Source organism: Dendrobates tinctorius, unplaced genomic scaffold, assembly GCF_039654945.1.
Source record: "Dendrobates tinctorius isolate UK_male_01 unplaced genomic scaffold, ASM3965494v1 ptg000006l, whole genome shotgun sequence".
Lineage (NCBI taxonomy): Eukaryota > Metazoa > Chordata > Amphibia > Anura > Dendrobatidae > Dendrobates > Dendrobates tinctorius.
In genome coordinates, this window is record NW_027361674.1 from 17,488,785 (window position 1) to 17,499,892 (window position 11,108).

Genomic DNA, 11,108 nt, shown 5'->3' on the forward strand with positions numbered 1-11,108 from the left:
ATGTTATGTGTTTTTTTACTTTTGCATACTGATTAATAAAATTGACTGATAATTTTATCAAGATACCATCTTTTGCTCTTTGTTCTCCATTGTTTTCCTATGTTACTGGAGTTGATGTAGTTAGTATGGGGGGTGGGTAGCATTATCTACCATCTCCCTGGCTTATAAATATGCATTTGGGATTTTTGTTGCTATTAATTGACATCATAGGTAGACCACAACTATGAGTCAAAATGAGAAAACAAATCCAGAAAATCACCTTGTCTGATTTGGCAAGATTTAGTTTGGAAATTATGGTGGAAAATAAGTATTTGGTCATTAACAAAAGTTAATCTCAATATTTTGTTATATATCCTTTGTTGGCAATGACAGAGGTCAAACGTTTTCTGTAAGTCTTCACAAGGTTGGCACACACTGTTGGTGTTATGTTGGCCCATTCCTCCATGCAGATCTCCTCTAGAGCAGTGATGTTTTGGGCCTGTCGCTGGGCAACACGGACTTTCAAATCCCTCCAAAGGTTTTCTATGGGGTTGAGATCTGGAGACTGGACAGGCCACTCCAGGACCTTCATATGCTTCTTACAAAGCCACTTCTTCGTTGTATCCTATTTAAAGGGGGCCTTAAATGATTTTTCTACTAAAAAATGTACATAAATCAACAGTAAGAAGTAAGTTACTAATAATGTATAGTTTACTGAGGCCAGATATCCTAGACGTCTGGTAGCAGCATTTTGATTTCTAACAAAAAGCTAGTGCTTATATTCTTCATTCATTTCTATATTTAGTATGTATATACAGTAGCATATTACAGGAATAGCATAAATTACATTTTCATGTGTTTTTATTCAAAAGAAGAAGTAAGCATACAACAGTCCCCGGAAATCCCAGATACCTCCAAAGACTCAGGTTATGTTTCTCAGGTACAATGTTTATGTGTGATAATTCGACTAGGACTCAGCAAATTTGTTTTGTTACTAATATTATAATGAAACAATTATAACTGTACAGATTGTGCAAAATCTCCAATTCCAGAGCTACACATAGGCGGTAATTTATCAAGGCTTTTTCAACAGATTATTTTCTTCAAAATGTCACTTCTATTTTTTGCCAAAATTTGGAACTTTTTGCAATTTGATGCAGGTTTCCCAACTTTTAAAATTGGGTGTGATTAGCAACTGATGCTTAATGACAGGTTTATTATTTAGGGTTTAAAAAAAAAAAAAAAAAAAAAAAAAGGGTTCACGTTTTCCCCCATGGGCACCGCCATATTCCAAACGTGGCAGATTCATTCATTCATTCCAGGTACATTTTAATCACTGTGATAAACCCTATGGAGTTAGAATTGAGGTGTTTCCACCATTTAGGCACATCAGGGGCTCTCCAGACGCGACATGGTGCCACCATTGATTCCAGCCAATTTTGCGTTCAAAAAGTAAAATGGTGCTCCCTCCCTTCCGAGCCCCGACGTGTGCCCAAACAGTGGTTTACCCCAACATATGGGGTATCAGTGTACTCAGGGCATATTGCACAACAACTTTTGGTGTCCAATTTCTCCTGTTACCCTTGTGAAAATAAAAAATTGAGGGCTAAAAAATCATTTTTTGAGGAAAAAAGATGATTTTTTATTTTCATGGCTCTGCATTATAAACTTCTGTGACACACTTGGGGGTTCAAAGTGCTCACCACACATCTAGATAAGTTTCCTGGGGGGTCTAGTTTCCAAAATGCGGTCACTTGTGAGGGTTTTTCCACTGTTTAGGCACATCAGGGGCTCTGCAAACATAACATGACGCCCTCAGACCACTCCATCAAAGTCTGCATTCCAAAACATCACTACTTCCCTTCTGAGCCCTGACGTGTGCCCAAACAGTGGTTCCCCCCACATATGGAGTATCAGCGTACTCAGGACAAACTGGACAACAACCTTTGGGGTTCAATTTATCCTGTTACCCTTGTAAAAATAAAAAATTGCTTGCTAAAAAATTCATTTTTTGAGGAAAAAAATGATTTTTCATTTTCACAGCTCTGCGTTATAAACTTCTGTGAAGCACTTGGGGGTTCAAAGTGCTCACCATACATCTAGATAAGTTCGCTGGGGGGTCTACTTTCCAAAATGGGGTAATTTGTGGGGGAGCTCTAATGTTTACGCACACAGGGGCTCTGCATACGCGACATGGTGTCCTCTAACGATTGGAGCTAATTTTCGGTGTAAATTACCCAACAAATTTTAGGATTCATTTTATCCTGTTGCCCATGTGAAAATGAAAAAATTGAGGCTAAAAGAAAATTTTCGTGAAAAAAGTACTTTTTCATTTTTATGGATCAATTTGTGGAGCACCTTCGGGTTCAAAGTGCTCACTATGCATCTAGATAAGTTCCTTGGGAGGGGTCTAGTTTCCAAAATGGGGTCACTTGTGGGGGAGCTCCAAAGTTTTAGGCACACAGCGACTCTCCAAACGCGACATGGTGTCCGTTAACGATTGGAGCTAATTTTCCATTCAAAAAGTCAAATGGCGCTCCTTCCTTTCCGAGCCCTGCTGTGCGCCCAAACAGTGGTTCCCCCCACATATGGGGTTTCAGCCTACTCAGAACAAATTGAACAACAACTTTCGGTGTCCACTTTCTCCTATTACCCTTGGGAAAATAAAAAAAATTGTTGCTAAAAGATCATTTTTGTGACTAAAAAGTTAAATGTTCATTTTTTCCTTCCATGTTGCTGCTGCTGCTGTGAAACACCTGAAGGGTTAATAAACTTCTTGAATGTGGTTTTGATCAGCTTGAGGGGTGCAGTTTTTAGAATGGTGTCAGTTTTGGGTATTTTCAGCCATATAGAATCCTCAAAGTGACTTCAAATTGAGGTGGTTCCTAAAAGAAAAATGGTTTTGTAAATTTTGTTGTAAAAATGAGAAATCGCTGGTCAACTTCTATCCTTTATAACTTCCTAACAAAAAAAAATTGGTTCCAAAATTGTGCTGATGTAAGGTAGACATGTGGGAAATGTTATTTTGTGTCACATAACGCTCTGGTTTAACAGAATAAAAATTCAAAATTTGAAAATTGCGAAATTTAAACCAAATTTCCGATTTTTTCATAAATAAACGCAAAAATTATTGACCTAAATTTACCACTAACATGAAGCCCAATATGTCTCAGAATCGCTAGGATCCGTTGAAGCGTTCCTGAGTTATTACCTCATAAAGGGACATTGGTCAGAATTGCAAAATATGGCCACGTCATTAAGGTCAAAATAGGCTGGTTCATGAAGGGGTTAAAAAGTTAATGTTTGTTTAAAATGTACGATCTGCTTTGATCGATTGTCCATTTCAATTGCGCAGGGAAACTCTGTAAGTTTCGAAGACATGGACTGCACACCCGATGGAGGAACATCACCAAATGAAGTATTTGCATTACCAAAGATCCCATCACCATTTATAAAACCTGATCCTCCGTCGAGCTCAACAAATGTACTCATTAGAAAATCTGATCGGAACAAAGGGAAAAAAATCAAGAACGTTACAAAATCAACAATGGATTTGTATGTAGTGTACAGAGCAAGACGACGTTGATATACTTATATACAAACAAATTTATTACCAATCCATCTTTTTTGAGTGATTTCAAAATAATACTATTATCCTGTTTGTGTTGGTGAATTTTTTAATGAACACAGACTGGAACTCCATATTTTTCTACAATACTCCAAATACACTGCATACATTAAAGGATTCTGTGTTAAATTTGTAAACTTCACAGCAGAAGTTCTGCTCCCCACTCCAGAGCTGCTGCTACTAGAGTCTCCGCTGGACCGAAAGTGACGACACCCTGACCACCAGTCATCTGACTCTGCTGCCAATCAGTGGCCTCAACATCCAGATCACTGACTGCTGTGGCGTCATCACTTCAGGTGAAGCGTTCACAGTCGAAGCAGCAGCTCTGGAGTCGGAGTGGTATCCATTGGCAAGTACCTTATGCCTTCTTTTAAATTTTAAAATTCCTATTTTCTGAAGCTAACACTAGGAAAAGTTTATGATTTTTTCAGAAAGTTTATTATCATCAGCTGTAAAAACATTTGAGCTGCTGATAGCCAGAATCTTATATTTTTATTGTAAAAAGTAGCTGCCACCCAATCATAAATGGGTATTTTTTTCTGTCATTTTACTCCCACTGATCCCGAGTATTTATTTAACTCATTTATATAGCAAAATTAATTCTACAGCGCTTTACGGTTGTTTATTTTTTCTAACACGTCATATGGTCCCAGAGATATCAAACGTTGTATTTAGTGTTGCTTTTTATGGTCTTTACTGCCGCCTACTTAGTAAAAAACATAAAATATAGCACCAAATAGAAATGAGGAAATCTTTGGAATCAGATTTTGACAGATTACAAAAAAAACAAAACAAAAAAACCCCCTGAAAAATACTTTGGGGAGCAGCGGGAATAAAATAAGAGAAAAAAATTGCCACTTTTGGCCTGGTCATTGGTCCTCTTTAAGCAAAGGATTTGAAGCACCGTTCAATCGCTATAAAAATATAATTGAAAAAATTGGTTAAGGGTGGACATTTACACTCATTACAGTTTGCAGGTCCCCATGCTAGTAAGTCATGAAAATAGCTCCCATGATAGGCGCTATGTTCAGTTGCTATTGATGAAAGAACAAAAAATTAAATGATCACTGTCATTGCCTCTTTTAAAAAAAACAAAGCATCGAATCGTGTGGTGTTTGTTGCTTTTAGTAGACACTAATTACTGTCCTTAAAAGAACCATCTTTGCTAGATTTGTCTGACCTTAAAGGCTCATAGAAAAAAGGGGTTATCTGAACCCAAAGTTTAGTTTTTAGCCATTCTGAGCTTGATGCAATATGATGGGTCAATGTGTATTAAATTTATTAAATTAATGCTTTTCTTTACTAACATATTAAATTCTAAAAGTGAATATTTTAGTTAGCATCCACCAAGGACTGAATTTGTATGTCAGATCCCCCAGACATGCACTCTTCCAGATAATTATCTGCAATCAATTTTACCTTTGTTGACAGGTCTATGGTTTCCATCTTATAATCCACAATATTTTCTTATGCACTAAATAATGGCCATTAATATGTGTATCACATATGATTGTCATTGGTGACAAATTGAAGGGGTGGGAAATTATATAAAAGCTTTTTTTCCCCCAAAAAACTTAAAAGCTAGGCTCACAATAATAAATGGCTCTCCGTTGAGAACTATGTCAGGGTTCCTGTCAAAATCCTTAAAAAACTGAATTCTGACAAAAAACATTAACACATGGTTAATGATGTTTTTGTGCATACCTGAAAAACACAAATACTGTGAGGAACAAATACCAGACAGTGTCCAAAGCTTCATACAAGTGAATGGCTATGTTGGGGGGCCCCTTTGGAATACAGTTTTTTGAGGATCCTGAAAGAAACTCCAAAGTGCTTAACGAAGAGCACATTATTAATGCAAACTTAACTTAACTGACACTAAAATATATTTTTTCACTTCTAAAATTATGCTATCAATTTCTCTTTAGATTCTTCAGAAACAAAGGACAAGCATCTCCTTGTTTAAATCTTTTTAAGACCTCCACGCCTAAAACCCCGAATTTTTGTAGCTTTGAATCATTTACAACAGTAAGTTTTCAAGACCAGGTAAAAATTAATATGTAACTGGATGAGACAGTTATTGTTTATTTCGAGAGAGCATAAAAAATCTAAAGGGTTTGTCCTATCAGTGATGTAAAACAAAAATAGCTTATTTAAGCAATGTTTCAAATTGGTCAGAGTAGAAACCCTTATTTAGGACGGCTCCTTACTCTGTCTAAAAGAGTGTCAGGAGTCTAGAACATTGGCAGGTCGGTTTTATACCAATTAACCCCTTCACGACCTTTGACGCCACATAGGCGTCATGAAAAGTCATGCCAAAATGACCCATGACGTCTATGACTTTAAAGCCCCCCTGCGGGTCGGGTGACTGGGGGTCACTGAAAGGTCACCCGACCCGCAGACACAGGGGGCTTTGTTCTTCGCTACAGGAGGCATGGCTTCGTCCCCACGTGGCTACGATCGCTCTGATTGGCTGTTAAAAGTGAAACAGCCAATCAGAGCGATAGTAATATTTCATCAATAAAAATTGATGAAATATTACAATCCAGCCATGGCCGATGCTGAAATAGCATCGGACATGGTTGGAGACACTAAGTTAACCCCCCCGCCAACTGACGGCGCCAGTCGGGCGCCGCCACCGACTGACGGCGCCGGTCAGCCGCTGCTGTCACAATCTGCCCCCCTCCCCTTCCCTCCGCTCCCCCCACCTTACGATTCCCCCCACGATACTCACTAACCCCCCTTGCTGTCCCAGTGTCCCGCCGTCCGGCCGTCCCGGTCTATGGGCACCGCCATCTTGGAAATTGGCTGGCGCATGCACAGTGCGCCCGCCGGCATTTCCCGGCGGCAGATTCATTTTTTTTTATTTTGATCACTGTGATAAACTCTCAGAGTGATCAAAATAAAAAAAGTAAATCACCGCCCCCTTATCACCCCCCATAGGGACAAATAATAAAATATTTTTATTTTTCAATTAGGGTTAGAAATAGGGCTAGGTTTAGGGCAAAGGTTAGGGCTAGGGCTAGGGTTAGGGCTAGGGTTAGGGCTATGGTTAGGGTTAGGGCTAGGACTAGGGTTAGGGTTAGGGCTAGGGCTAGGGTTAGGGCTAGGGCTGGGATTAGGGTTAGGTTTGTGATTAGGGTTAGAGATGGTATTAGGGTTAGGGGTGTGTTGGGGTTATGATTAGGGTTGGGATTAGGGTTAGGGTTGCGTTGGGGTTAGGGTTGGAGATAGGATTGAGGGGTTTCCACTGTTTAGGCACATCAGGGGGTCTCCAAACACGACATAGCGCCACCATTTATTCCAGCCAATTTTGCGTTCAAAAAGTCGAACAGTGCTGCCTCCATTCCGAGCCCTGACGTGTACCCAAACAGTCGTTTACCCCCACATATGGGGTATCAGTGTACTCAAGAAAAATTGCACAAGAACTTTGGGGGTCTAATTTGTCCTGTTACCCTTGGGAAAATTAAAAATTGGGGGCTAAAAAAATAATTTTTGTGGAGAAAAAATTATTTTATATTTCCACAGCTCTGCGTTATACACTTCTGTGAAGCACTTGGGGGTTCAACGTGCCCACCACACATCTAGATTAGTTGCTTAGTTTCCACTGTTTCGGTACATCAGGGGCTCTGCAAACGTAACATGACGCCCGCAGACCATTCCATCAAGTCGACATTTCAAAACGTCACTACTTCCCTTCCGAGCCCCAACGTGTGCCCAAACAGTGGTCCCCCCACTTATGGGGTACCAGCGTACTCAGGACAAACTGGACAACAACTTTTGGGGTCCAATTTATCTTATTACCCTTGTGAAAATAAAAAATAGTGGGCTAAAAATCATTTCTTGAGGGAAAAAAATATTTTTTATTTTCACGGTTCTGCGTTATAAACTTCTGTGAAGCACTTAGGGGTTCAGAGTGCTCACCACACATCTAGATAAGCTCCTTAGGGGGTCTAGTTTCCAAAATGGGATCACTTGTGGGGGAGCTCTAATGTTTAGGCACACAGGGGCTCTCCAAACACGACCTGGTGTCCGCTAACGATTGGAGCTAATTTTCCATTCAAAAAGTCAAATAGCGCTCCTTCCCTTCCGGGCCCTGCCATGCGCCCAAACAGTGGTTTATGACCACATATGACGTATTGGTGTACTCAAGAGAAATTGACAAACAAATTTTAGGATCCATTTTATCCTGTTGCCCATGTGAAAATGAAAAAACTGAGGCTAAAAGAACATTTTTGTGAAAAAAAGTACTTTTTTTTTATTACGGATCAATTTGTGAAGCACCTGGGGGTTCAAATTGCTCATTATGCATGTAGATTAGTTCCTTGGAGGGTCTAGTTTCCAAAATGGGGTCATTTGTGGGGGAGCTCAAATGTTTAGGCACACAGGGACTCTCCAAACGCGACATGGCAACCGCTAAATATTCTAGCATATTTTCCATTCAAAAAGTCAAATGGCGCTCCATCCCTACTGAGCCCTGCCGCGTGCACAAGCAGTTGTTTATGATGACATATGAGGTATCGGTGCACTCAGGAGAAATTGCCCAACAAATTTTAGGATCCATTTTATCCTGTTGCCCATGTGAAAATGAAAAAACTGAGGTTAAAATAAAATTTTTGTGAAAAAAAAGTACTTTTTTTTTTTACAGATCAATTTGTGAAGCACCTGGGGGTTCAAATTGCTCATTATGCAACTAGATAAGTTCCTTGGAGGGTCTAGTTTCCAAAATGAGGTCACTTGTGGGGGAGCTCCAATGTTTAGGCGCACAGGGGCTCTCCAAACGTGACATGGCAAATGGTAAATATTCCAGCATATTTTCCATTCAAAAAGTCAAATGGCGCTCCTTCCCTTCTGAGCCCTGCCGTGCGCCCAAACAGTGGTTTATGACCACATATGAGGTGTCGATGTACTCAGGAGAAATTGCCCAACAAATTTTATGATCCATTTTATCCTGTTACCCACGTGAAAATGAAAAAATTGATGCTAAAAGAAAATTTTTGTAGGAAGAATTAAAACATCCATTTTTTCCTTGCACGTTGCTTTAGTTCCTGTGAAGCACCTGAAGGGTTAATAACCTTCTTGAATGAAGTTTTGAGTAGCTTGAGGGGTGCAGTTTTTAGAATGGTGTCACATTTGGGTATTTTCTGTCATATAGACCCCTCAAAGTGACTTCAAATGTGAGGTGGTCCCTAAAAAAAATGGTTTTGTAAATTTTGCTGTAAAAATGAGAAATCACTGGTCAACTTTTAACCCTTATAACTCCCTAACAAAAAAAAATGTTGTTTCCAGTATTGTGCTGATGTAAAGTAGACATGTGGGAAATGGTATTTAGTAACTATTTTGTGTCACATACCTCTCTGGTTTAACAGAATAAAAATTCAAAATTTGAAAATTGCAAAATTTTCAACATTTTCACCAAATTTCCATTTTTTTCACAAATAAACGCAAAAATTATTGACCTAAATTTACCACTAACATGAAGCCCAATATGTCACGAAAAAACAGTCTCAGAATCGCTAGAATCCGTTGAAGCGTTCCTGAGTTATTACCTCATAAAGGGACACTGGTCAGAATAGCAAAAAATGGCCAGGTTATTAAAGTCAAAATAGGCTGGATCATGAAGGGGTTAATTAAGGCATACTCACCTGCTCGATTCCCCATGGATGTGGCGTTTGCTCCTTTAGTGGTTATATGGTCACTTGACCACCACAGTAGATCAAAGGTCTTAAAGGCCCCGTTACATTTAGCGATGCACCAGCGATCCTGACCACGATATGACCCAGTCAGGATCGCTGGTACATCGCTAAATGGTCGTTAGTGAGCTGCTAAACTAACGACGCAGCAATGCTCGGCGGTCGTTACTTACCTGTCAGAGGCGGCGATGATGACCGTCTTCCGCTCGCGTCCATGGCTCGCTCGTCGGCGCCAGCAGGAAGCCGGCGACGAGAAATGGACCAGTGATAGCCAGCGGGGGGGCGGTCGGAGGTGAGTGTCACATGTAGCGATATCGCTAGTGATATCGCTGCTGCGTCACAAAATCGGTGACGCTTTAGCGATATCGCTAGTGATATCGCTATGTGTATCAGGCCCTTAAGGAGTCATGAGATTGATGAACAGATATCATCACTTTATGTCCTGGCACAGAGCAGCCAACTCTGTATCCATGGGGTTTAGATTTGGTGATTATGCCTCAGTTTATTGCATTTTCAAACTGCCTATACCATTTGCAAGACTTTTTTAAGTAGTCGTAAAACCACTTTAAGTTTCTAGTTCAAGATCAAATGCACATAATATGAGTAGTGGGGGAGGGAGGAAGAACAAATACATTTAATTTTATATCCATGTACCTAAGTATTTTCTAACTATAATAACAGTGGGAGTTTTGTAAATTCTGCATAAAAGAGAGTCCAGGAGATCATAGTAACCAGATAACCCTGATGATGGGTGAATATGGCCAACACTGGCACTGTTGCCTGCACAAGTTTTCTTTTGCATAATGCTCATTAATTTTAATATGAAATCATAAGTAGTTAAGTATTTAAATAACATATTTTACTATTTTCTGTGTGTTTTATATTTGTTTTTAATTTTAGCAAGAAAATTTTACTGCAGCGAATACCAATACACCACCACCTCCAAAAAATATAGGTTGGTATCACTACATGCATAAGTAATGCTGCAACTCACACACTTTACCTCCTTACAACACATTATGGATGTGTTGCCAATATCTGCACCAAGAAAGGCACAAGTTGAACATGACTACTGAGTACTAACATGATCCTTTTTTGGAGCACTTGGGGCTTGAATCAGTTTAGTGATTAGTGACTGTACATACAAAAATACATTCAAAATATCTACGTTATATATGTACGCGTTCCAATTTTTTAAAAAAATCCTTTAAATCCCTTTTTTAGGAAATCTGTTCCAGAAAATGGAAGGAGAAGATGATTTTGCATTTTTATTTCCTTCAAAGTCTTCACAAGCCTCAGATGATGACAAAGAAGACTTTGGTTTTATGTTACCATTTGGACAAGATGCAAGAAACTCCATGGAGCTGGAATCTGCTCCAAGCCAAACAGCATTTACATTTTTTTAGGTCCATATTTGTCCTCTACTCCTATATCTCTACATGGTTGTCTCTCAGATATACAATTTACATTCATTTTTAATAATTTGTGCTAAGCAGGTTACATTTTTGATGATAAATAATATTTGACCTGTTGAATATTGTAGTAAAAGCATCCTTGATGACGATTTTATAGTAACTGCATAATCTACATAAAAAGATAAGTCACTTACAAAATATTGTTGAGCTTCTCTAGGCTACAGAGCTGAAATCTCTTAACATTATTTGCTGACTTCCTGTTTACACAGAACTTTTTCTGGTAAATTGTATTCAGGGATGTATTGTCTTAATTTTTGTCTGTTGTCAACAAGTTTGACAACCAGTTAAAGCTGTGAGTACAGCTACGGGACTTTAATACAAATTACAAACGTT

The 11,108-nt window shown here is 39.2% G+C and overlaps 1 protein-coding gene across 1 annotated transcript; it reads left to right on the forward strand.

The window, feature by feature from the left end:
* The first annotated feature begins 691 nt into the window (after positions 1 to 691).
* LOC141085799 (uncharacterized) lies at positions 692 to 10,706 on the forward strand. Its single transcript, XM_073571368.1, has 5 exons — positions 692 to 919; positions 3,335 to 3,534; positions 5,536 to 5,635; positions 10,201 to 10,255; positions 10,525 to 10,706. Exons 1-5 carry the CDS (start codon positions 833 to 835, stop codon positions 10,704 to 10,706), a joined length of 624 nt encoding a protein of 207 aa, XP_073427469.1. The 5' UTR covers positions 692 to 832.
* The last annotated feature ends 402 nt before the right edge of the window (positions 10,707 to 11,108 follow it).

What these genes read in the sequence shown, in the direction of transcription:
- LOC141085799 (XM_073571368.1), top strand. Translation starts at nt 833, where the DNA reads ATGTGTTTTTATTCAAAAGAAGAAGTAAGCATACAACAGTCCCCGGAA. An exon ending in ACTCAGGTTATGTTTCTCAG is followed by an intron (nt 920 to 3,334) that starts GTACAATGTTTA and finishes TCAATTGCGCAG; the next exon opens with GGAAACTCTGTAAGTTTCGA. An exon ending in GCTTTGAATCATTTACAACA is followed by an intron (nt 5,636 to 10,200) that starts GTAAGTTTTCAA and finishes TTTTAATTTTAG; the next exon opens with CAAGAAAATTTTACTGCAGC.